The sequence below is a fragment of the Cygnus atratus genome, chromosome 2 (genome assembly GCF_013377495.2).
Source record: "Cygnus atratus isolate AKBS03 ecotype Queensland, Australia chromosome 2, CAtr_DNAZoo_HiC_assembly, whole genome shotgun sequence".
Lineage (NCBI taxonomy): Eukaryota > Metazoa > Chordata > Aves > Anseriformes > Anatidae > Cygnus > Cygnus atratus.
Window position 1 is genome coordinate 51,677,848 of NC_066363.1, and position 27,571 is coordinate 51,705,418.

Here is a 27,571-nt window from a genome sequence, read left to right on the forward strand (position 1 = left end):
GTGCATACCTTTTATTTTTATTTTTTTTATTTTTAATAGCCCTTCAAACTACAATTCCTTTGGCATTATTTCCCACAGGGCCTTCAAAACAAGGTTTCCACCTGCTTTTCATGCTGTCATTGGTCTGTTTGTGTTTCTAGATAATGCAGATTCTGCATTTTTGTTATATGGTCCAGAAAATTCTGCATTACTGAATGCCAAGATAAAGGCAAAATATACATACTTTCTGAAGGATTCCTTTCCTGTCCCATAGCTCAGCATGGATCCTGGAGCACCTGAGTAACCCCTACAAAACCTAGAGGAGAAACAGTGGAGCTGGGAGGATTCAGATCCTGCATGGTGGGTAAAATGGCTTTACTCATTCTGAATGAGGGAGTGAGGCCGTAAAAATGAGTCCACCTACTTTCTGTTTCTGCCTCCTTTTTATCACCCACCCATGCAAATAAAGAGAGGGAGAACCTATATGCACACAACTACCCAAGCACCCTTTTGGCAGAGAGGTCGCTTTAATGAACGTGATCTCTCACAACATACACATTTGCAGACCTGTCCTGCTTCCATTGACATCCCCTATAGTGTCCTTTCAATGCACAAACTCACCTGATGTAAGTAACTAAAAAGAAATGGGAAATTTTTGAATCTCCAAATTTCTTTCAGGTGATCTCACATGTGAAATCTGACAAGTTAATAGAATAAGTGTTCATTTTTCTTCACTGATGTACACTGATTGGCTTCAGCATAAGTGAGAGCTGTTAAAATGTGTTGTTTCAGTGAGCGAGACACCCCTGAGCCACCAGAAGATGTATGCTCTGCTCAGGTCCTTCACGAGCTTCAGAGAGGACTGTGCATTTTGCTGGACCTCCCCAGACAAATGAATTTTCCTTCTTCAGAGGGAGAAAGCAAACCAGCCCCTTTAAAAGAGCGGAGCTGTGCTGCACTACTGCAGGACCTTCTCTGCTAATGTGTTCTCATCCGAATGCAGCACTCCCCATCTCAGGCTCTCCTTTAGCACTCACATATGCACACAGTCAGCAAAGGCACCGGTGCTGCTCTCCTTTCCTTCGCATGGGGGCTGAAGACAACCTGAGTGCAGATTGTGTATACGATGAGCTAATTTTGCTCCTGTCTCAGTGCCTCTCCCTGGTTTGTCTCACCACGCGGCAGCTGCAGCAGTCAGGACGGGTATCTAAAGTGCAGTGGTGCTTAGTGTAAGTTCTCACTCTGATCTGGATTCGCAATCAGCACAGAGAGCCCTGCTCAGTAATCTGCCTGTAAAGGCTGCCTCTCCACCTTCCCATCCCCAGTCCAGGAGCCTATTAAATTAATGAGACAGAAGTCAGTGCAACAGCAGTCAACACGTTATTGGTGCACAGCACTGGTGCTGTTACAATGTGCCTGTTTTTTCTCCTGGGACATTTAATTTCCGCTTCTCAAATGAGCTGCAAAGCTGTGAAGCCTGGCAGTGTTCTTTCTAGACACTCTGTGATGCAGATAATGAGGGTACTGATAGGTGCCTAGGAGACTGTGATGGCTCTAAGCACAGCTATGGTCTGATAATGCTTTATGCCAGTAGTGTCACAGCGGAACCACTATCATCCCTCAAGGAATGGTTCATCTTTATGTGTAATACAGCAGCTGTCACCTAAACGGCTAATGGGGAAGCAAAGTAGAACCTTAGTGCCAGTAATCTTTGTCACTTAATAATTTTAAAGGTATCAGACTTCAGTAGCTCCCGCAAGTTCCAATAAAAAGTGTGCTTGCCATTTTTTTATTTTGTTTGCCATGGATTAAATGTAAATTGAGAAATCCGTGATGCAGCTCCGTGCAGATCTAATTTAGTATAATTTGAATAGCCAAGTAATTAAAATGTATTATAGGTATAAGATGCCGGGATGGTGGAGTGTCTGCATTTAAGAGGAAGATTTATTGGGCTCACTACATCCAGAGTGAACCTTCTACAACCACATTAGCTAACATCTGTCGGAAAATGTTGAGATGCAGGGCATAAGACGTATCCTCGCAGAGTGTATGTTTGCATGTATTTGAACAACAGGCTAAGAATATAGAGCAACATTTGCAAAATAAGCTCCTCAGGAAGACGGCACGTACCTCTGTATGTGCCATATTTGACTAAATTAGGAGGTTGGACAGAACGTGTGTGTGTACATATAAAATATGTGTGTGTCTACGTACATTCATGGAAGGCAGCATAGGTGAATGGGTACATTTTGTGTTGTGTGTGTACACAGAGAGAGAGGGGAGACATGCAAATACACAAACGTGCTTCTGTAGTCTTTTTCCCAATTAACGCTGGTTTCCCACAGTGCTAGAACTGCAGTTTCGTTCAATTCCTGAAGGCAGGTAATGATAATAATTAATAGGACAGTTGACACACACGATGTGAGTATTGACATTGCACTATTAGTGTTTCCTGGAAGATTATTTTGTTTGTTTTTGTGTAAGTGCTTCAGATTATAGCTGGTGATTTAGTAGGATAGGGGAGCGGCTCCTCGAGAGGAGCTGAGCTCCTTTCAGTCACACCTCCAGACAGACTGATAATCTTCAGGGAGTTAGCACACTTATGCTGGGGAAGGTTAAGAGGAGAGCAGTGTGGAGACATGGCTGTCCAGTAATTGTCTGGGGGATGAGTTGCAGATCCTGGCAGCCCCCAGTTCAACCTGCCCTGGTGCTACACACTCTGCGTGGATAAATCAAAGAATGCTTTTCTGGAATTTGAGAATCCACTTCAATGGGAAGAACGCTGCCAGAGGAGTTACAGAGCTGCTTTCTCAGCGACTGAGAAGCAGCAGGATTGCTAAAGCAACATCGGGCAAAAACGAGCGGTAGGAGAGGGACCATAACAGCACAGATTACCATGACCCATGCCGAATATTTAAAGGAATGCACAGACTGGAAAATATCAGCCATTTGGAGCACTTTGGCAAGCAGGAAGCTGAATTTCCTGCCTGCCATGCTGCTTGCCTGTATTTGTTATTATCCTTTTGTCTGCTGTGGAGGGCCCACAGTCAGCTCCGAGCAGACACACGTCCACTCTGTGCTGACCCATGGGAGCCAGCACCAGTGGAGGTGCTGAGCCTTTTGCCTGGGAGTTAAACATGGCTGAGGAATGCGAGTATGCAGGGCTGGTGTCGCCTTCCTCTGTCTTTACGAAGCATTTGCAGCAAGGAGGACCTGGACCACAACAGGTCCCTTAGGCATGATCCAGGACATGCAGAAAGACAGAGTAGTGGTGATGGAGAAAGCAGAGAAATACTGGCTACCACCTAGACTAAGGGAAACGTTGAATGACTTCAGAGGGGACACAGCAAGCAGGCAGATCCATAGCACACAGTGCAAAGAAATACACTTTAAAAGAACTGTTTGAACTACTTGTGTGCATTGCTGGGTTGTAAATTAGCCTTGATAACCTAAGAAAGAGATTTTGTTTTGGGGGAGTCTGAGGAATGGAGGCATAGCACGTCCTCACTCACAGTATAAAATGCCAAGGAAAGAACGAGACAATGATGAAGACCCTGGACTCCCTTGGACACTGTCACCTTTCCTCCAGACTAGGAGGTGGGTTACAATACAATTTTATTTTAAGAATTATTGAAAATATTAAACTAATATATTTCCTCTAAAATAAAGGGACCACACATAGAGTTCTCCATAGGAAGATGACTGCCATTGTTAGGATGTTTGCCTTATGGAGAAACTGATGAGGATATGTTCACAGAAAAACAAACGATCTTAAAAAGGTGCTGTTGTTAACACTTCTCCATAAATTACAAACATGAGTATACTTGGTTTTGTAAGAAGACTGTACGATTACAAATGATAGAGGTAAATCTATTTCCTTCTCAGTGCATAACTAGTACTTGGAGCTCCCTGTCCCAGGATGTCTCTGAAGGAAAGATCTAAGAGATGTGACAGCGCTCTGGTGTTGTGGGTGGAAATCGAGAGCATCTACAGGGCTCCCACCTGAGGTGGGAGTGCATTGCTCTTGGTATGGCTCTCCGCATGTCCATGACATGGGCATTGGGATGACTGTTCACACCTGCTCCTTTCTGGTGAATTTCATGTTCTTATGAGGTGTGTGTGGTTTTAATAACACATAACTACAAAAATCAGGATTAGGCAACAACAAAGATGAGAAGGAGTGTGGATTGCAACAGGTTCTTGACAGTGATACACAAGCTGGCAAACAAAGAAACTTGGAGGACAACTGTGTGCCTAGGACAGGGGATGTCTAGGCAGGGCTTGATAAAATGGGAGGACACCTTGACACCAGTGTCATTAACAGGTCACATCCTGCTCCAGATGGAAAATTTCACACCTAGTTTCTAAATCCAGCTGAAGATCACTTTGTGTCATCCCCCTTAGCTAGCCCACCTGATCCCTATGCTACAAAGAGCCACCAGTCACACTCCACCTCTCCATGCACCCAGGCTGGGCAGGTCGGGGATTTCTGTGCCACGTCCCTTCTTCTTTATGCCTTCTTTCTTGAAAAGAGCGAGTTTGCAGCCTCTGGGGAGTTGCCAGCTCTATTCCCCATGCTTGGCAGACAGAAGAACACAAATATGATACAACAGCGGGTACTTGTTTTTCCTATTTAATTGGAGGTATGAACTTGTGTTTCCAAAACCTCAGGGTAACTATGTGCCTGGAGCATATCTTCAGAAATGTGAATCACCACAGTCCCTTCTCTTGGATCTTTCCGTCTTCACCAGCAGGCAGCAGAGCAAGCAGGGGAAGGAAGCTGAGCTGCTGTTACCTGGGCAGCCAGCACATCTGGATTTTAGCCCAGTCTCTCTCTGCTTCTCCCTTCCAGCATCTTGAAGCAGGGATGATAATACTTTCCACCCTTCTAAAATATGAAGGGAGAGGTAGTGGTTTTTATTAGTTTGACTGATTTAACTGGAAAAAATTTCAGGCACAGAGTTTTTGTTCAGGTCTGACATGGACTTTTGCATCCTTTGCCTCAAACCTGAGAAAAAGATTGTGCACCCAGAACCTTGTCTGCATTTTCCAGCTGCATTGATTGCTCTCATAAAAGATACTGTCCCTCCCTACAGACCTTGCCTCACTTGTGTCCTTACTTACTCCATCATAGCTACGCCAGCACTTCTGCAACTAGAATTAGTGGATTTCCATCAGACTGAAATGCTATCATTGAGATAGTGAAGAAATGCAGGTGTAAACCTTACACTTAAGAATAGGAAGAAAAAAATATAAGGACTGCATTTCCCCTTCCCCCTGTTTTTCCACATGTAAATTCAGGCTATTCACTGGAACATCATTAATCATGCTGAATTGTTGTGGTATGCATACATATGTAAAACATAAACTCCTGATGAGTACTCCTGCAATTTAGCATTTATTAATGTCCACTTAGTATAAAATGTGACATCATATTTTAGGTTAGCACTTCATTGTTCATGTAAACTATAAACATTGTGCAGTGAAAAAAATGGAGGATATGATTTTCCTGCAGTATCTCTTTGACATATTTACATAAAACATAAAGCTAATATATCATTGGGCATTGGTGGTGTTTTTGTTTGTTTTTTTTTTGAACTGTGCGTGTTGTGCAACTCATACAGCTCTGTGATAATATTTTTAGGGCATTTATTTCCACAGTGGAGTAAACTTTGTAAGTAATTGCTACCTGCAATTCAACAAAGTATATTTCAAATGTTTTCACTGAGCCAAATATCAGCTGATGCACCTCTTATTAGTATAAATGGCATAGATTAGTGTCAGGCATTTTCAACAGTGAAGAAATTACAGAAGCCTGCATGGCTCATTAGGCTCTTGTTGCATGTTAAAGAGGGCCAGACCTTATTAATAAGAGGAAAAGGGAAAAAAGACAGTATAATGGGAAAAGTATAAAACAGTTTTTAAGAAAAGAAAGCTTTCTGGTTTGGAGAAAAATAAAAGCATCAATTAACCTTTTCCAGTCTCTGAACACTTTCTAAAGTCATCTTAGCTTTGTTTCCACTGCATATATAGATTATATATAAAGATTTCAAGCTGAGAAATACTGCTCACAATCACACTGCACCAGCAAGAACTACTTTTGATGATTGAATGCGTTACACTGTTTATGTGGGTCACAGTTTACTTCCTGCTTCAGGAAAGTATCACTGTTTAAGTTAGGACACGCACCCATGTTTGACTTGAAGCTCTTGCTTATATCCCACTGAAGTGAATATAATTTAAGCACTTATTCCCAGTTAAGCACCTGGTGCAAACAAAAGCTATGGAGGAGAAGGATGGATTTACAATAAATTTCAGAGCTCACCGTAATTAAGGCCTCAGCCACATGGGTCCTGAACCCGCAAAGACTGACACATCAGCACTGTGCACACAGTCACATCAGCATCTTGTAGGCTACATGTAAGGAAAAGGCAGGTGTGGGCAGAAACACATCTTTATGAGACGGAGGCTTTCGTAATGTTGTTCACCCCAGCTGGCAGTAGGCATGGGGCAGCTCTTGCTCACACTTTTGCTTTCTTTGCCTGTGATTTCCTTGGGTGCTAAAAGTGGTCTTGCTGCTGGTGTTATTGCTTAGGAAAGGGGGAAGAGGATGTGGAAGGATAACCACAAACACGGTTGCCAAAAACCTACTCTCATTGGGGCAGTGAAGGAGAGCTTGTCTCCTCTTTGATGCAACAAAATTGAGTCTTGCTGTTGATGCCAAGAAAATTTGAGCCTTGACCCCTTTATATGCACTCAGGGGTTGGCACTGCAGAAGAACATGGCTAAACCCAGTCACCCACTGGTGTTGCACGAGCAGAGAGGGGTTTCCAGTTTCTTTAGGCTTGTATCTCTAGGTTTAATCTTTTTTTCCAAGCCAGCCTGCTATTTACTGTCACAGCTGTTAGATCACACACATGTATGACAGGCATGTCCTAAGGAGGGAACATGTAGTGGACACCATTTTGGCAGAAAATAGATACATATAAAAGAGTTTGAAAGTCACAGTTCTAACCAAATTAAGCTAAACATAAAAAATTTCTAGTCTTTCTCACTTGGGATTTGCATGCCCCATGATGTGACCACAAATGGGAACACGTGCATTTTGGCCAAAGAGGTCCGGGTTTTCAAGCGCCACATGAGTGGAGTGGAGCTGCTCCCAATTTGAAATATATATCAGAAGTGAGATAGTGAGCTACTTCCCATGCCAGGCACCACAGATCAGCGTATTGACTTTCTTACATTTTTTTCCCCGTGTGATTAGCATTTTACTTGAGTCTGAGACATTAATCAATAAAAGCAATACCCTGTAAACAGAGTAAAATGAAAAAGCAAGTGCTGCATTTTAATAATATAAATAGAAGACAGGGTGGCATGAGGGGCCAAGGCAGAGCCTGCAATCTGAATACCATCAAAGGTAAAAGAATTGAAGGCAAAGGAAATTTTCAAGGCTGATTGCACACAGATGAAGAAAAAAAAAAAAAGGAAAGAAAGATAAAATATTGAACACTGGTTAGTGTGGGGGATGTGCCTGAAATATTTTATTTCACTGTGTTTTAAAAAATTTGTCCTTGCTACAGCCTATTTTCAGGGCAGAAAAGAAAAGAGAGGGGAGGGGGAATCCAACCCCTGGACTCAATAAATTAAGTAGAACAACATAGAAAAATATTTCAAACATTGCCATTAAAGCAGAGCCAAGTTCTTAATAATAAGTCCACTTCACAGTTTTTGTTCTTCAAAGAACACTGTCGCAGCAGTTACTTAACAAAAAATAATTTAAAATTTATCTCATTGTATGTGGTACAAAATATCATGCTGGAAGCCTGAAAATAATAGCCAGCTGCTGTTTAGTGCTCTCCATCCAGGGAGCTCAAGTGCTCAGGGAAGCTGGCAAGTATTGTCTTGTGGGCAGGAAACACTGAGGACTTGTCCCACCACCACCACCCAGGCAGAGAGGAAGCCCATGGTAGAGGTGACCTTGCCTGCCTGCTTGTTTCACTTGTTACCTAGCAGGTACTTCCTTGGTTTTGCCCTTTTGACTTCCCTTCCTCCCTCTCTCCATCCCAGTATTCTCGGTGGTGTTATCACAACTTGGGTAACAGGTTTCGTTCATGGGTTGCTTTATGAAGTTTCTTATAGAGCCGCAGCAATTAGCAAGGTGAGCTCCCCAGGTTTATCTTCTGCAGACTCTGCACAGACTCGCCAGATAGTTCTGCTTTTTCACTGCAGCAAAAGACTGGGTTTTGATTTCAGAAGATATTTAGAATAAAAAAAGGGAGGGAGAGAAAAATCTGAGGTATGGAAACTCCCCAGGAGTGTCCTCTTAACAGGAAAGTGTCAGGGTGCCCAAATTTGTTTCTGCTGCAGCCTCCAGGGGTTTCTGTCCCAGCCCCATTGAAGGTTGCTGCTACCTACTTTTCACCTCTTCTCCTGGCATGGAGTCCTGGATCATAATCCTTCCCATCACAGGCTGAGAGGTGTTTATTCCCATATGAGATACCCTAGGTAGTTTTCAACAGTTTTTAATCTCTAGATTCCTATAAAAATAATGTAGTGGAGATCTGGTCTCTTCTGTAGTAAACAGGTTCCCAAACACCAGGCTTTGTCTTCTTTTGGTGGACCCTTTGGTAGCAACATGCGGACCCCAAGAGGTCTGCAGAAGACGATGTTAAATACTGTCAAAGTAGGGAGGTAGCAATGACAAAGACCGATATCTCAGAAACCCCTGAGTAACTGTATTGCTTACTAAGTGGCAAAATGTGGGTGCCTGTTGATCCCTCTCTTAGAAACACAAGGACGCAACCATGGGGCTTGGGCTGACTGCCTGATGGACTGCCTTCCTGCTCCTCTGCGTGCTCGAAGCTTTACCTCAAGGCTGCATGTCCTTTAGAAAATGTTTCTGCTGCTCTTTACTTAAGCAGGATCAAAATGTTTGCTACTATACCAAAATGTTAGGGACAGTAGACAATGCCTTACCTACACAAAGTGGCAAGCTACTTAGTCTGATCTTACAACATTGGCGTGAGGATGCAGCTGCAGTTCAGACTGTAGGACTGAGGTGAAAAACAATAGCAGAGCAGATGTTTCCCTGCACAGCGTGGAATAAAAAGAAACATCTGGCCCTTGGCCCCTAAAGGATATTTCTCACAGCGAACAGTAAATTAAGGGTGCATTGAGGATGCAGGGACTCGGCTAAAACGAACTGCTACCTCAGTAATCATCTCTAGCCCAGCTTCTATCTTCTGAAGCATAATGCCACTTAAAATATAGGTCAGAAATAACTCCTGTAAGACGCAGGCCATGAAGTACAGACATCAAAGTATCCACAAAATATATTCTACTATTTTATCCAAACAAATAAGTAAACAAAGGAAATATTTTTAAACATACATCAGTTATACTGCTGCAGGATAAAACATGCTTTTTTTTTTTAATCTATTGAGTCATAAATCTCTGTATTTCCCTTTGTGTTTGATCTCATATATTACTTGGAGTTTCTAAAATGATAACAAGGCATGCATTAAAAATATTTCTCTTATTGTTACATTTCAAGCACGTTTACTGTTAGCTGCTTAGCTTCATTATGTATCATAGTCTGAATCTACAAATCAAGTATAATTAGACTTAGAGAACTGATTGGATTTCTAATTAAGCTACATTGGAAACAACAATGCACAATCAGTAAATATTCTGACTAGGTACATTTTAAAGAGCAACTCTTGGGCTTTTTGCTGATGACTAGACACCAGTGTCATTAAATTTGTTGGTGGCAAGCAAATTTTAAAGCTAAAATAGAGGCAATTAGTAAAGATCTTGAAATATTTAATCACGTTTGTCCAATTAGTGTGCAATTAGGCAATGGTGTGGCGTGGGACAAACATTCTGCTTCAGTGTTTGGTAGAGAAGGATCCCTTTGAAATTTTGCTATTTAGTTTATTGATATATAAAAAGGAAGTTATGGTTGTAATTTCCAATTTAAAAAAATACTGTGCAGATGGTCTGACTATATATTTAACAATGTTAAACAAAACTAAACAAGGGAAGCATGTTACCTGAAATTACACAGCTGTGATCAGTGAATAAGCTCCAGATCACATTAGATTACAGCTGTGGGCGTCTTGATCACAGAAGGTGCCAGGTAGTTATGCTGGTAAAACCCAAGCTATGTAAGCTGGCCTGTCACATCTCGAGATGACATGATAATTTTGTCCTTGACTGAAGACACACTTTTTCTTTGAGTTTTGCCTTGTTGTTTTGCATTCCTTTCAAGAAGCCTTATGTTGTCAAGCTCATTGTGCAAGGTACAGTGGTAGCTTCCCGTGAACAAGCCAGTTAATCATTATCCTGACTTGCCTTCATCTTGGGGATCTGACTTCCTTTTGGCAAATTTTAGGCTCTCTTTAAAAAAACAATCCCTATATGCATTGGTTGTTTTACAAAACTTCAATGAACCGTTTTGGCCAGCACATTTAAAGTGCCTGCTGTAATGCATTTTAACACATAACCCTGCATTGAAAATGTCATCATATCAGTATTTTATCAAATCAGTTTCCTCTGTGTGGCTACGTGCAGATAGTAAAGGGAATGGTGCCAGAGAATGTCCCCAGGTGCTGGAGCTCAATTACGTGGATTGTTAAATTGTCGGAGAGGTCCTTGGCATGGTTTTGGCTTGGGTCAAGCACAGCTCTCCCAAGCCATCCCTAGACACAGCTCAGGTGTTAACTCTGGCCAGGGACTGTTCCCAACAGGCATTTTTGGAAGGAAGGAGGATTAGGAGAATGGAGTGGGCCATTTTGTGCCAGCTGGCCTCCACGTCAAAGTACATTTAACCTTCTAATATTGATAGTCCCCGTGGGTTCACAAGGAATTCATTTGAGGAAAGATATCTAACACAACTAACTCAGAATGACGTGGGTACCGGCCCAGATCCCTGACTTGTTCTCCACTACAGAGCTCATCTTATTTCCACCTCTTATTCACCATAGACTAAAAGCCATGGGAATACTCTTTTTTTTTTTTCTTTTCCCCTCAGTCATCAAAAAAGAAAGAGATTTGGTTTAGCCATTGTTTGGATTTGTTTGTCAGATTTCTTTTTTTTTTTTCTGAGAAGAGAATAATAGATGATCAAATTTTAAAATGTCTTTCTATATATTTCTGATAAATACTCTCACTTCCACAGTGCTGTTTAGTTATTGTGCATTTAAGCATTGTCAACTTTACTTTCACATCTGAAAAAAATGTGTTTGATTTCAGTGTTGAAAAAAATACTGAAATAAAGCAAAGAATGCTTCCTAGCAATGCTGTGCTTTGTTTTTGTTGATAGGTACAGACACAGAAATTTGAAGTAGAGAATTTTGCTTTGCAATCAGGTTGGTGTGGGAGGGAATTTTATGAGCACAGTTGTATTAATTTCTTGAGCAACGTAAACTCAAAACAAAATATAGTTGAACCGAAAACAAAAATGATGCCAAGAGGAGCACTGCGTGGGAGAGGTACGAGACAGGTAACACAGTGGAAAATAGAGAATTAGACATTCATCTATTCCTCGACCACACTCAAAAGTCACCTGGATCAAAGGCTAAATTTTGACCCTTGGATATTCAAAAGTTAAAAGTGAAACCTCTCAGATTTGCTGTTTCCCACATCTGAGGAAGGGTTTACATCATGTTTCCCTGGGTGCTTTCTCTGGACAGAAGAGAGGCCAGTGCTCTCCTATAGGGATCGGACTCCATCAGCTTTCCCTGCCTCACTTTGAATTTCCTGCGAATCAACCCAGGATGATTTGGAGCCCTGTTGGGAGGTGAACCTTGTGGTACGTGAACCACTCAATCTTTTAATAATGATTATGTCACAAATAGAAATAACTGATAATAACATTTGCTGCTATTGTTTTAATAGAAACATGCATGATGTCCTTAATCATATTTTCTTGTTGCACTTATGTTTATAGATGTGCCCTGATTCACAGAAGACTCAAGTTTCTATGGATGTAAAAAATATGAGCAGCAGGTCTTCAATATGTTGGCAAATTGACCACCAAATCCTATATGAAAACAAGACATGAAAGTGGTATTTCACGGCCTCTGCATCACTATGCCTTTGTTCAAGTAAGAGATCAGGAAACCTAATCAATAGGCTACATGCCAGAAGATTGAATAGCCAGCTGGAGAGGCAGCGCTACGGAGGATGTAAGTCTTACAGTTAATGCCTTGTACAAATCACACAGGGGCCTGGGAGGGGTTAATCAAACATGTATTGCTCTGAGTTACAATGGTCTTTAGTGCCTGAAGAACACGCTACCTTTCACAGCTTTTTAACATCTAGAAAAAGAAAGGGACTGCATCTCCAGTTATAGAAAGTTAGTAAGCCATGCAGCTTTAAGCTGCACTTCGATATAAGTACTTGTGTGCTTGTATCCAGGATTATGCACTGAACCTTCATGAACTGGAACCTCAACCCTCAGACATGCATATAAGTTGTATATACATATATATATGTGTGTGTGTATGTATGTACATGAGTATTACTGTATGTGTATAAAGACACTGTGCATGTATATGAATTGTGAACTTCGAAGAGGAAAAGAATGTTTCAGAAACTCAGAAAAGGAAAAACTTGTTTATTTGATAATGGAAACAAACCCAGCACTTGTAGGACTTGCTATTTGTACGCCACTGTCAAAACAGCTCTGGGTGGATGCACAGACCAGCAGGTCCTCTGTAGCTGCTGAATTCCTTGCAGTGTTGTCTTTATCAAAGAGGTAAACGTAGATTTGAAAAATCGCTTTGATGTGCAAGACATCACAGAGCAGCAGCTCCATTCATTGCAGAGAGAGTCCATTATTTAAGTCTGTCAGGCAACTGTACAGACTCCCCATAAAAGGAAAAATACCGGGACTGTGGAAACGAGCCCCACAGCAGTGTGTGCAATGCTGGCTTTCTGGAGGCTTTCCCTCCAGTTTTGGTACCTCGGTCCTGTGACATGGCATGGTGTGTGACGGAGGGATGGGGCACTGTGGGCTGAGCAGGGGGCAACATCCCCCATGGGGTATTTTTATATGCAAAGGGGAAAGGCAGGCAGTAGCAGGAGCAGAAGGGAAGCCCACCACCCACCTAGTGGCACAGCTGTCCCCAGAGCTGCCAGGTGACGTGACATCCAGGCTCTGCTGTATGGCACTGGGGGACAAGGTCTTCCCACCTCCCCTCCTTATTGTCATGAACTGTGTGAATGTGCAAGAAAGGGTCTGTGAAATTAATTACACTGTGAGTGCTTGGTAACCAAATGAATTGTAAATTGTACATTATTAAAACAGCATCAGAGCACTGACTGATCTATTATTCTTTAGGGAAATGTATGAAGATAAGAGCTTTATGTGCTTTAGGGGTCTTTCCAGCAAGCACTGCTCAGCCAGCTTTGTAAGAAAAAATGTGGCAATATTTTGTTAGTCTGAGTTGCAACTGACACAATACTGTATTGTTTATTTTTATTACATTGTCTCATATTTAATATATTCAAGATAGTGTACACTACCAGTGATATAAGCATGCCCAGTCCCTTTCTGTTTATCCTATTTCAGATGATATTTGGGACTAATCACCCTCACTATTGTGTCAAAAAATCCGTAGGTTCAGGAAAAAAAAAAAAAAGAGATAAATTTTAAGAAGCATGCCCTTTTGCACAGATCATGTAACTAACAGGATGTACAGCTATTGTTAGCCTGATCGTTTTGCTTGCATATTACTCCTTGCTGCCTACCTTTGTCTTTCAGCTTTAGAGAGGCTAGGCAGAGAGATATATGTTCTTACAGCACCCAGAAAAATCCTGTTAAAAAATACCAAGGAAGGAAAAGACGGCGGGTTTATATGGGTGTGCATGTTTTCCTCTCTTTCTTCCCTCTTCACACTCCTATCATGCAATGTCTGACGTCCAGGAGACCTGGTTCCTACGTGTGCCATGGCATCTTCGGGAGCGCTATGGACCGAAAGCCACGCACCCTCCTGCTGGGGGTGCTCGGTTTCCGTACGGCTCCGTCTAGGCACAGCCCCTGACACATGATGAGATGGCCCCTTTCACCCGATGCCTCCAGCAGGCAGACATGTTCAGCAGGGGTGTGTATGGGAGAAAGAAAGGCGTTTTTGTCAATGTCACTATTGAAGAAAAGGAGGCGGTGGCTACTCCGTCATAGCTTTTCCCACAAGATCTCCTTTATATTCCCTCCTTGAAGATGCACAACAGTGTGCCCTATCCTTACAGCTGCTTGACACTGGAGAGGAGAAACAGCTGGAGAAATAATCTCCTGCCTCCAGCTGGAGACACATCTCCCAAACAAGCTGTTCAAGGTGGAGATTCAGTGGTTTCTACAGCCACCATGACAGTGGCCTCAAACCAACGGGTGAACATTTTGGGTTATTATACACTAGAGGAACCCTAAATGTTTCTTTGCTGGTGCAGAGGACCAGCAGCAGCCAGCCTGTCCCTCTTTCCTTCGCATAAATTCTCTCAGAAAAAAAAAAAAAAGTTTCCCTCCAGCCACAAGATCTAGATAGGCATTCAGCAAAACTCATCACTCAAATAGTCAAAGAAATGATTGCAACTTGAGTGAAGACCCATGTAAATTAAAGCACAGAATTTCAGGACTTGTTTCCCCGCCCCCCCCCCCCCCCCCCCCCCAATTCAGGCACTGGAGACAATGAAATTTCCCTGGCTAAGATATTTCCTAAACAGAGTAGGGCATCTTTGCCTGTTTTCCAATTTATCAAAGAAAAGAGAAGAACTGCTATTTTAGAGAATATGAATTCTTTCTAGCAACTCTCCTAACTCTATATAATAGTATAAAATACGGTGCTGCCTTTCTCCTCGTTCATCAGCCCCGCAGGAGTCACTAGCATCTTTCGGGCGGCCTGTGCCAAGAGGTGCACTGCGTCCTTACACTCAAAAGAGGGCAGCATTTTACTGAGGCTGCCTGAAAGGACGGGGACGGCTCCAAGGATGTAGAAGAATGTCAGCGAAGGAAAATCACCAGTTACAAAACGTACACGTCGTGTTCTGAGAGACTAAACTTAATGGACGAACTGCAGTGTTCCTAGGACTTCGTATTGATGAAAAAAAAAAAAAAGTTATATTAATTGATCGATGTTATTAATAAGCACACCCTATGTATGTTCAAGGAATTATTTGTACGGTCTGTCGTGCACCTATAAGGCTCCATCTCTGCAGCACACTGCAGTGACTTTGTCTCCAACTTTTGCACTGTGATAGCCAACTAATAAGAGACTGATGCATCACGGATAAACACCTTACACGAACGAAGGGGTAAACTGTGCCTGAGGCAATTAAAGAACTCAGTTCTCTCTCATCAAAGTCCTGATTCGACGAAATTCTTCAAAATGTGCCTAAAATGTTACTAGGCCATTCTTTTCAATTACTTAGGTACCTACTCAAGGACTGGGAAATCCCATCCAAAACGAAGAGTAAGAGCTTTATGATATGACCCTAAAGGATGTGTCTTCTAGTGTGAAATAATCAAGCCTGCAAAGAAAGATAAAATGGAACTGCTCACTTTAAAGTATAAACCTGGACCTTTCTGATCATGTGTGCTCCCTCCAGCTGCCCACAGCTTGCCTCCTCTTTGCGAAGAGTCTATCCCATGTTTGCTCTGCCTACACAGCAGCATATTATTAACTTGTACAAGGAAATTCTAAGGAACAACATATATTTAAAGTACGCCCTGGATCCTTAGAATATTAGAGATTACCCAAATGTAAGACAACACTTTTTAGTTCCCACACACACTCCACATTTAGTGAAATGTCACTCTCCTGGAAAAAAAAAATATGTATGCCATCAGAGCTATCTGATGTACTGAGTGAATTGTGGAAGAGCCCCAGCCAGTGCAAATGCCCACCTTCCTTTTCTGTTTGCATTCAACAAACAACAGCTGTTGCAGCATTGAAGATGCACAGCTGATGTGCCTAACAAGAGATTTCTAAAATATTTGTCCCGAGATGACAGCCACCCTTCTACTAAGCATTTATTTCATGGAATCTGTAAATGGGGAGGTGCTGAAGTTGTGGCAGTTCTGCTTATCAGAGGCAGCAAGATACTTGAAACTTTATTCTATGACTTCAGGCTAAACCTGCATTACCAGAAGGATACAGACCCATGCCTGGGGATAGTTGTTTCCCACCCACCTTAAATATTCACTGAAGGATCCCTGACAGAGCCTGCTGAGCCCAGGTTTTTGTGTTGCTGTCCCACAGCCACTTGCCTGGCTTTCCCCGCGGGGCTGTCCCTCTGGTCCCCAAAACGTGCCAGCTGAACGCCTTTGCATCAGCCCTGGGGAATCTGGCACAGCATCTCCAAGCAAACCTGCCAGGAAGCAGGGTCAGCCCTTTGCAAATAAGCCCTGCCTGATCTGAGTAACACAAACGGACGCCTGGAAGATTAATTCATCCCTATAATAATACAACCACTGTTTGCACAAACCAGTGGCATGCAAGAGTTTCTTATTAAAATACTCAGGGTATGCATTAAGATCTCACTCAACAAAATAGGTCTTAAGGAGAGAAGAGGGAGAGAGAATGAGTGCAAAATTTCCTTGCTTACAGTTTCCCATTCTTTCATCAGATTTGATATAAAACTATGAGCGGCGTTGTAAATGGACCAACGAGTTGTTTAATTGTCTAGAACAGCCTCACGTAATTTATAGTGTCTCCTGATTTCTCTTTTGTAACCTCCATAGCTGTCTGCAGTGAATCATAGCATCTCTTCCTACCCTGAGAGTATACCAGGGTATGATTTTCCCTTTGTTTCCCACTTCCCCAATATGGAAGAATGCAAATTTCCACCAGGTTTGTTCCTACTGTATAAATCCTTTCACAAGTGATTCCAGCCAGCCCTTTAAAAGTGGAATCCAAAAGATTATTTTTACTATTTCCATTCTCCACTGTGGCATATAGTTTTCTTGCAGAAAGGATATCTAACCCTATACACACATATATGAATATACATTTGGATCAGAGATACCTATCGACATAACACACATCACAGAGTGCAAATATGCTATTAAAACTAACTGTATGAGAGAGAACAGATGTATAGACTAAACCTCCAAGACACTTGACTCGCCCTGCTTCAAGGTGCCCTACCACTAGCCACAGACCTGCCATCCTTTTGCAATGCAGTCCTGAGACACTTAATCTGCTTGCTCTCTTCCCCGACGTAAATCAGCAGCGAAGTTGCCCACGGAGGAGCAGGGGCTGGGGGATGACTGTGGCCTGGTGGGCTGTCTCTTTCTAAGTGCATGCACAGTGGGGCTGCTCGCTGAGTTTTTAGTGTGCCTATTTTCTCGGGCTCTTTTCCAGCAGGGAGTAAGAAAGCAAGAAACAACAGAACTGGTGTAATGCACCGGGTAAATCAGACCAGCTCGTTGTGAAACCTATCGCTGTGCATGATTGTTATGATAATAAATGCGGGTGAGCTCTGGTTATTACATGCACAGCCCTGTACTAACTGCTCCCTACCGTTCGCCCGTTCTCTCACTTTAGCAACACCCCACACACCTGTTCAAATAATATTACTATTACCTTGTGTTGACACCACATCCACCCTTTCCTTTCATATAATAAGAGCTCCTGGTGAACTGTAAATGGAAAGCTTGTGGTAGCAGAAGCCGATTGTTTACCTGTCTCCAGTTTGTTGCCACAGATACTTGGTAGGGAGAAGTGAACAAAGATCAGTTTGACATCCTTGTTAAGCAGGATTTGCCCCCCACCTCACCCACAAAAGGTTACTAGTTGCTATTCAAGCCTGAGCTCCGCAGGTGTGCCATCACACCTGTCTGAAAGAAAACAAAATACAGTTTGTTTCATTATGGCTATTGCTCTAGCAAAAGAAAGAAGACCTTGCCCTGCAACACAGGCACAAGCATTTGTTTTAATATTTCAGTGAATCCGAACAAACACGGGCGGATATCTCTGTTTATATTTAGCGTTCAAGCCGAACGCAATGAAAGCACTCCCAGCAATTGATGGCAGCGAGCATCCAGCCCCGCTGCTCCCATGAAGCTCGAGGCCAAGTGCAAAGCTCAGTTCCAAACCCGTCATGTGGTGTGAAAGGGGGTTTTGTAACTCCCCAAGCTTTTCTGCCAGCCATGTGTTGCAGTGGGCACTGTGGACAGCAAGCACCAGGGCAGGAGCAGGGGTGGGTTTGCCATTCGCCATTTTCCAATGGCATCAAGACATTGCTGAAGGTGATGGAAAGACTTCGGTGGGTATATGATCAAGAGCTGAGTCATTGGAGTTTCCAATGTTTCAGTAGAAACAACCCCCCCCCCAAAAAAAAAAAAAAAAAAGGCTAACAGCAACAATTTGCCCATTTTCCACTTAGAGTAGTGCCCTACATTGCTTTACATCCTTATTAAACTGCTCCCGTTTTCTGGTTTAAAGGGTGGTGTTTGCACTCAGCTGTAAGGTGTTTCTGCCTTTAGAATAGGAAGTATGGTGGATGCATAGCACCAGCTGGTTTGGAAAGGGTTTATATACTGGGCTACAACCTGTGTAGAGAAATGTCCTTGAGGCAGGAAGCATATTTTATTTATTGTTTTATTTATTGCATACGTCAAGTAAATGGAATCCCAAATTATGAAGATGCAAAACACAGTGTGGGTATTTATCAGCACTGAATGTTTTTATGTGCTCCAAGACAACTTGGGGTTTCCCTGCTGACTGTGAGCAGCTTGCTGGTTTTGAAGATCTAGCACCTTTGGAACTGAAGGGATATGCTGAATTTTAAGCACTTGAAAAGAGAATTAATTGCATGGACAGCAACATTTTCCTTTTTTGTTGTTGTTGTTGTTGTTGTATGCTCATCAATAGCAAATGATGAAGCCTCTGGGGGATATTAACACGAGTAAACTAAACACAGGAGTGGGACTGTTTAAACAAGGTGAGACAAAAGCCTTCATACTACAAGCAAATGACTTTGATAGCTTTTTTTTTTTTGCCTTTTTTTTTTTCTTTTAATGTTTCCACCTCTATCGTTGCAGATGTCTGCATTTAAATAGGAACTTTATCTTTCTCATCCCAGGTTCTCCTCCTTCATTAGCCTGCATGGAGTTCGCAGGCCCTCTTATCTCTTGGGCTATTTCTACTAGGGCCTGGGAGCTCTGCTGGGTTCCCCGTGTAGCTGCCTATTGAGGTGGAGCTATAACTCCTGTCTTCTCCCCCACTGTCCATGATTAGGAAAGGATTTGCCCTGGCTAATAGTTGCATAGGCATAAAGTCATCTGCGTGCATGCCTCCATGCCCATGTGCCCTGCACCTTCACACCTGCCCCTGACTATGCTCACTGCCTGGCAAGGAGCCCCCTGAGCTGCACCCCAAAAAACAAAACCCAACCCCAACAAAAAATCTTGCTGGCACTTGAAGTCCTGGGGCATCTCCCAAACTAGGGAGGCAAAGCGAGTACTGGAACATCAGCTCCTGCTTACGTGGTGAGCCTGTCCTGCACATGGAGCGACGCACCGCTTCCTCACTCATGCTGGAGAAGGCAACGCCTTTCTGCACCATTATTTTCCCAGCACAGCACAGCTCCTGTAGGGGTTCCCTAATTTCTGGGCAGTCAAAAGGAGATTCTTGGCATGTGGTACCCTCTCCTCCCATTCCTCTAGGACCAGGCACTGCTGCCCTCCCAAGTCTTCCTGCCTGTTCCCGGGCTGTTGGAGAAGACAGGGGAGCAGTGGAAGGAGGTTTAAATGTCTGGTCCTAAATGTGTGTAAGCCAGTCTCATTCGTCTGAACAATTCTTTTTCTGTTTCCACATTTTCATGGGGACCTTTCCAACCTGCTGAAAAAGCTGAGCAATATTAATTTTGAACTGTTCCGAACTGCATACATAGATGCTAGACTGCTACAAATAGAGACGCCAGCATCTCTGAATGAAGAGATGAATAAATAATAATACATATTAAAAAATGTCTGAATAGGAACTTACAGGATAAACAGTAACAGCTTCAAAGGAGCCATTGATCTATGGAGTACATAATGTGCGTGTTAAAATGGTTGGAATATTTATTTACATGACACAGCTCAGAAGAAGCCATTAGGGTCCTTAAGTAAATTATACATGTTGTGAAAATTGTCGAAGTGTTTCTTTTACCAGAGACAAGTGTATCCTGTCAGTTGATAAACACATTATTTTTGGGAGAAAACAAAACAAACAAAAAAAAAACAAGAAAAAAAAAAAACAAGCAAACCCAAGGCTAAAAGAAGGTTAAAGCAGGAAAAAAAAAAGGGGGAGGGGGGAATAAAAACCAACCCTCATACCATGTCAAAGTGTGCTCCATGTCCATCAAAGGAAGAAAAGTCGGAGCTGCTCTGCCCCGTGGCTCTTGCGGAGGGACTGCAAGCATCTGCTTGCGAAAGTCCTGGGCACCAGCTCTTCTCCCTACAGGCCAAGCAGTGACAAATGGGGACTAATTCGTTCCAGCCACCTCCACTCCATCCTATGTGGGGAAACGAGCTGCCCACAGAAGGCTCCGCTCTCCCCGCAGCACGGGACGCGCAGAGTACTGCCGGCTGTAGGGGAGATACTGTCTGCAGCGCTTGCAGACCTGGAGAGGGGCAAAACAGGGGAAACGCTGCTGGGTGACACCCCATGAGGCTGGCACTCAGGCCCAGCACTCACCCAACACCTTTCTGATGGAGAAGGGCATTTGAGGAGGCATGGCCAGCACAAGGCACCCACCCTGCCCCTCAGGCTGCATCCCCAGGGCACCTGGTGCCCAGCTCTGCAGGGTGCTCCTCCGAGGGCTGGTCCCTGCATGCCTGTTTGCCGCATTTGAGAAAGCAGCCTCGCCTGGTAGGCACAGCGTGCGAGTTTTCTGACAGGGGAGTAAGAGTAAAGGATGGATGGATTTTCTAATGCAAGCAGTTGCAAAGGGGGGAATATATTTAGCCTGTGTTTTCAGATCACATGTTCTGGGACTAGAGAGCAAAACGCTTTCAATAGTGTTTGGGAAGCATGCTATTTAGCACTGCAAGCCTTACTGTTTGAGAAGCCAGCAAATTGCACTGCATCTAAGACAATTACTTGAATTGCTTGTACTGTGGTTTCTTCTTTCCGACTGCAAAGGTTTTAAAAGAATGTGACTTGTACAGCTAGAAAGTGTTAAAAATACAAATAATAGTAAAGTGCTGCTCTGCATTTGCATAAACCTGTTTATCCTATACATGGCCTATTTATTAACTCAGAACAACCTGCAGGACAGCTATAGCATTCCTCATGACCGCTTCTCGTGGAGCTGAAAACGCAGCAACTGCTTAAAAGCAATACGACATGGTTGAAAAAGTGAAAATAAATACCATCCCCATGCGAAACCGTGGGGAAAACGGGTCTCCCACTGTAAGATCTCAAATTTGGCTTTCATATGGAATCTACACCTCCAATCATTTGGAAATTTAAGAGGGGTCTCAGCATCAGCAAGGACTGGAAGCTCAGCACTGCAGCTCACTGAAACGCAGTATTAATCGCTGCTCTCTGCGGACAGCATACAAGTTTGGGATGGTAAAGACCTCAGTCCCTTTTCTACTCCCTTTTGAGAATGTTTTCTACTCCTTTACAATTCCAGTGTCCCAAGCAACAGAGTTCTCACTGCCACTGCTAGGAATGTGCTCCTGAATAAGCTTCCCTTCCGAAGGTTTCCTAATAACCCCAGCTCTTCTTACACTACCTTTATTATCTAAAACATAATCCCCCTAGCAAAAACAAAGTAAAAAACATGACTACATTTTGTCTGTTTCATCTCTTTGCTTCTACAAACCAGAGCGTATGTCATCATTGCAAACAGAAAGCGGGATGTTAGTTTGACAGCTGGTGACTTGCTCAAGGTCACAACCGAGACTCAGTAGCAGAGCCGGGAACAGAATTTGGTATCCTAATTCCTAATCTGGCAGCCTCACCACAACTCTCATCACGCAATCAAATAGCTCCTTTTAAGGAATGCTTTTGTGACTAAGAGAAAATCCAAGGCATTAGAAGAAAGAGTCCTTTTAATTCGCCTTTGTTCAAACATTTACATCTTCTGCTGTATGGAAAACATGACTTAAACAAAATATGGGATTAAAGTATTTTGAAAGATTCTAGAACCTTTGAAAAACAAAAATAAATATGGCTGTATTTAGGTCTGTACCGATTCCAGCCATTAGTGAGCGATTAGACACTCCTTGCTTACAGTTTCACACATAGCGTAAGGAATAAATCAAGACCAGCCTCTCCTATGCTTTAATAGAGCTTTTTCTTTTTGTGTGCTTGTCAGGAATCCTATATAATATGAAAATTTTCAATTTTCACAGCTTTTAGAAAGATTTCATTTTTCTAAAGGCTCTAACTTGTTGCATCACAGTTGCTTTTTTAAACGAACAAAAAAAAAAAAACCAACAAAATCCTCAAGCCGCTAAACTCTATGGGAAATTGCCCTGATTTGAAACAATCCATGAATTGGTCTGTTCTCCATGGAAGGGCAGTCCAGTGATTTATCAGCTCTCCCAGGATACACCAGCTTTGATATCTGGAAACTCGACGAGGTAGTTTCATATTTAAGACAGCACATTTTACTCGCTTCCTCTTCTGTGTAACAGAATACTGTAATTTGGCAACAGTGGAGAGAAACAAATGAGGGCATTGAGAACTGATGTTACTGAAAAACCTGTATACAAAATAAGCTGAGCTATAAATTCAGCTAAGCAGGGGACTACAAATATTAACAGCATAAACAAGGAAAATGAATGGAAATGTAAACCAATCCTGAGGAAAAAGTTGGTTTTAAATAAACAATGCAAAAATTCCCTAACTACAGTAAAGAAAAAAAATCCCATTAATAGCATTCTTACTGTCATTGAATTAGCTGGAGACACAAAACAATAGGTTCATATGACTTAATTCTACAAGAACATGTATTTTGCTCATTAAACTACTATAACATCTGAGTTGGGGGGAGAAAAAGTGGGGACCCACTCCCTGCCCCTTAAGCCAGGGCTAAGCCTGTGAAATGCCACTGCCCTCAAAGCATTTGAAGTGACAGGAAGCCTCATGTTTGCAGACATGCGAGCCAGTTTTTGATTTGATCTTTATGCAATTATTTTGATTAAGAAAGTGTTCATCTTGTTGACATTATCACTGTAGTCAATAGCTAATGACCCCAGCAGTTCATTACCTTATACATATTTAACTTAATAGAAGAAGTCCCTTGGGTTATGGTACTTTTGACACTCGTGTAATCTGAAACAAATCCTCTCTTTTTTAGTCAAACAGACCATGTTACACACAGTTGGCTAGCTATTTACAAAGCACCCAATTAAATCCTACTTAATTCTCCCACTCTGAAAATCCCATCTCACAAGCGCGCAGGCTACTGATCACACAAAATGAGCATCTTGCACCAAGCCTGGGCATTAGTTTACAGGCTGTAGAACTCGGAGCTTACAAAAGCCTGCCATAAAATGTACTTGCCCATCAAACAGTACGAACAAAAAGAAAAGCAAGGAGAACATGCAAATTCAGAGAATTGAAGAAATAAGCTGAAGAATCACAGTTAAAGACAGGTAAATCTAGTTTAATGTTCACATGTAGTAGTTACACATCACAGAGATTAAACAGGATTTTAACTGTAACATAGCTGCAGTGAAATGAAAGTCATCTTGTACTAGAAAAATAATCTTGACGCAGTTACCTGATTTTTGGTCTACTTAAGTTCATTTTAAGATGAGTTTACACCACTGATCATAATGACTTTGCCCATATGCCTTCCCACGGTCCCCTATTAATACTCTTTGGATGAAGGAAACAGTAACTGTTTTTGTTAATGGTTTGCCCTTTGGTTGCAAGCAGAGAACTGTTTTCGCTTTTTCAGCAATTAATAAGACTGTAGGAATGCAGGTTTGCAATAAAACCTTTTGGTACTAAATGAAGTTCCAGAACAAATTTCTTGATCTGATGCAACAGCAGATTTTTAAAAAGCTGATTAAAGATCTAAAGCATCACCCCATAATGCAAAAAGTAGATAGAATTTGTCTATTTTCAGTAAAAAAAAGCACTACATCTTACCGCTACTTTTATAGAACGCACTAAAAACCCCTGTGCCTAAATGACAAAAGTGTAGTCTCAAAATGTATAATACACTTACAAACATTTTTAGTCTAGATTGAGGAAAAACACGTTTGTATGGACTCCAAACAAGTTCATTTGCAATTAGACATATCATGCAATCATGCAGGACCACTAGGTATAGCTGTAGCTTCCGAGTCTAAAGGATATTTGGGGACAAAAAAGCCCTACACATTCAAGGTATTTCCATATAAGCAGCTCCGTACTTGAGCTGCAGTTTCCTAAAGAGATTCCCACAGATTTAAAAAAAACATACACACCTTTATAATATTTACAAAAAAATATTTAATTAAAAATATTTTATAATTACAGTAGTCTATTAAAGCATATACTTTTCTCACACTCATAGAACATCTCTATATATACACAGTATGAAATGCCACGCGTTTTTATCTATACAATATGTAACACTCCTGCAGGGAGAAGAAAGTTCCCTGGGCCCCAATAAAACCATCTATTTGAAACAATAGATGTCAAATATATCTACAAATGCTCTGGTAGATTAGTAAAGCTTCAAGGATCGGCTGCTGGCTCCCTCAGTTACGCTCCTAGGGGCTTGGCTGGAGCTCGCTCCTCTGTCCCGGGGCAGGGGCGCAACTTTTGCCGCTGGGGGGTCCGGCACCCCGCTGCCCCCGCCGCTCGCATCCTGCTGCCAGGCGGAGAGAAGAGGCGGCGGGTGGGGGGGCTAGGGAGGGGAAAAACCGCTCCGGGGGGCGGCTGGCTCTGCCGGGCGGACCACGGGGGGGGGGGTCGGCTCGCTCTTTTTTTTTTTTTCCGCCGGGCCCCCCCCTTCCCCGCCGCCCGCCCCCCGCGGTGCCTCTGCGCGGCGCCGCCGCACACCTGTGGGAGAGGAATGAATAGAGGGGGTGTGTGAACCGCTCCGCTCCAGACCGACTGGCGCCACCGACAAAACACAAGACATGCTTGATCAACAACCCAAAACAAACCAGGTCAAACAACAAGCGCGGCTCCCAGGCTGGGCCAGGCGGAGGGATGCGCAGCTGCACGCCGCAGCCAGAAGCGCTCCGGGCAGGGGGGGAGGTGGAAAAGGGGGAGGGGGGGAAAGATGAGGGGGTGTTGGAAAAACGGTAATTAAAAGGAATAAAATAACCGCCCGGGAATTAAAGCTAACCCCCCGGAGCCTGCTGCGAATGCTTGCGGCCGCGCTCAGCCCCCCCTTCGCGACCACCGGGCTGGGGGGGCGCTCCCGGCGGCCCGGCACTCACCTGGGGAGCGGCGGTCAGCGGCAGAGGATGCTGTCCCCCGGCTTGTTAACAGAGCCAGCCTGCACAGCAACGAGACGGCGCCGAGTTACGGGGGGGAATAGGACGGGGAGACCACCCCCCCCCAACACCGCCACCCAGCCCCCGGGACACGCCGCTCCCCGTACCACCGGCGGAGATGCTCCCCGTCCCCGCTGCCCCCCAAAAAAACGCCGCACCGGGGCGGTACGGGTGCCGGAGCCCCCAAACCCGCAGACATCCGCCGTGCTCGGCGGAGGGCCGGGAAGCGCTAGGAGCAGCGCCGGGAGCCGTGTGTGCAAACACGCTGATTGCGGCGGCTCCCTCGAGAGGCTGCAATTACACTGGGAGCACCGGGCGGCTGCCGGGGGGATGGAGGCGGCCACCGCGCCCCGACGGGGGGCTCCGCGCCCACCCGGGGGCGGCAGCCGGGCCCGGTGGGGTGCTCAGACGGCGGCGACCACCGCGTCCCCGTGGCGGCCCCCTCCCCGCGGCCCGGCGTGGCACGCACCTCTTACCGGGTCGGTGTTGAGGGCCGTCAGCGGGGTCCGGGGGGTGGCCGCGGGGCAGCCGGCCGGGTGTTGCTGCTGCTGCCGGAGCAGCGCCGGGTGCGTCTCCAGAGCCAGCTGCAGGTCGAGGATGTAGTCGATGACATGCTGCAGGATCTCCACTTTGCTGACCCGCTTGTTGGGCGGGATGGTGGGCACCAGCTTCCTGAGGCGGCTGTAGCAGTCGTTCATATCGCACTGCAGGCACAGCGCCGCCGGCTCCTCGCCCCCCTTGCAGCCGCTGTGCTCGGCCAGGCACCGCAGGGCCGGGGGGCCGCCACCGCCGCCCGCCCCCCCGGGCTGCGCCTTGCGGCTGCTGGGGGGCCGGCCGGGACTCACGGCTTTCATGGTGCCGCGGGGAACGGAACGACGGAGGGGGGACACCGGGACGCCCCCCTCCTGCTGCGACCACCGCCCGCCCCTCTCCGCGCACCGGGCTCCTCCCGTCCCGCTGCTACCCTGCCCGGCCGCTCTCAGCACGGCCCCCGCCGCCTGTGCCGCTGCCGCCGGCCGCGCCGCCCGCTATATGGGACCGGCGGGCGGGGGGGGCACCGCGGCGGCGCGTCGCAGCCAATCAGGGCGCCGAGGCCCCCCGTGGAACGCGGCGCTGGCCAATGGCGGCGGGCCCGGGTGGGCGGGGGCGCTGCTGGAGGGGGCCGGGCCCCGAGGAGGAGGAGGAGGAGGAGGAGGAGGAGGAGGAGAAGGGGGGGCGGTCCCGGGGAGGAAGGTCCGGGGAATGCGGGCGGCCCCCGCCTCACAGCGGCCCCCGGCGCCGTGCCCCGCCGTGGGGAGCAGTGGGCAGCGCTGCCCTGCCTCCCGGGGGGCGTTTTTTGTCGTGTGACCCCCCCCCCCCCCCGCTGTCCCGGTCCGTCCTACCGCGGGTTTTGGGGGATGCCAGCAGGGAAAATCCCAAGGAAAACTTGAGGGGGGGTTAGGGAGCCGAGCAAAGCAGCGCCTGGGAACGTTAAATTAGAGCGCATAACTATTAAAAATGCATGGGGATGGGGTATTTAAAATTCCTCCATGGCATATAATATTAATCCGTTTTATGTAAAATTCATACCTGTAACTTAATTTGCTCCATTAACGCGCGGGATCACGTATTAGTAGATGTACCATGTTTTAAATATGATGCTGCGAATGTCCGGAGTTCTGCACTTTGAGACAGCATTAAAATTAACAGGCGCATACTCCAGAGCCCGGCTTAAGTCGTCCCGTGGCAGATCGCAACCTTTTAATTCAATAACGTGGTGCTCAAACTTTCTGTTAATTCCTTAATAACCAGAGCATATTTCTATGGGACGCCGGTATGAGAGACACCGTGCCCGGCCCTACCGCCGCTGCAATGCTTCACTCGATGAGTGAAGTAGGTCTGCCTGTTGGGGAAAGGGCTGCAGGAAGGAGTAAAGGCTGCAGGATCTGCCCCTGGGCTTTTAAGTCAAACCCAGCAAAAGGGGGGAAATTCATAATGGTGATTAATGATTGCACGTCCCCTCAATGCTTAGTCACAACGGGTGATATAGGAAGGGTACGGTGGGAAGCTGTCAAACCCAGAACATGAATGAGCAGTGAGGCTGGATCATCTGAAGAGTATAACGAAGCACACTTTCATTCTCTCTCACCCTTTAAAAACATATGTTTT

General features: G+C 44.7%; 1 protein-coding gene across 2 annotated transcripts; it reads right to left on the reverse strand.

Moving 5' to 3' along the window:
* Window positions 1-23,536: 23,536 nt before the first annotated feature.
* ID4 (inhibitor of DNA binding 4) lies at window positions 23,537-26,423 on the reverse strand. 2 transcript variants are annotated; one of them, XM_035549893.2, is made up of 3 exons: window positions 25,900-26,423; window positions 25,367-25,425; window positions 23,537-24,980 (listed from the first exon to the last, which is right to left on the reverse strand). In XM_035549893.2, the coding sequence occupies exons 1-2, from the start codon at window positions 26,275-26,277 to the stop codon at window positions 25,381-25,383; spliced, it is 423 nt and encodes a 140-aa protein (XP_035405786.1). In that variant the 5' UTR covers window positions 26,278-26,423; the 3' UTR covers window positions 23,537-24,980; window positions 25,367-25,380. The 2 variants fall into 2 exon arrangements, with proteins under 2 accessions (XP_035405786.1, XP_035405788.1); XM_035549895.2 differs by having other exon boundaries at window positions 25,893-26,423.
* Window positions 26,424-27,571: the final 1,148 nt, after the last annotated feature.

Coding starts and splice junctions, on each gene's coding strand:
- ID4 (XM_035549893.2), bottom strand. CDS start 26,277: ATGAAAGCCGTGAGTCCCGGCCGGCCCCCCAGCAGCCGCAAGGCGCAG. Junction 25,426..25,899: donor CGGCCCTCAACACCGACCCG/GTAAGAGGTGCG, acceptor GTTGCTGTGCAG/GCTGGCTCTGTTAACAAGCC.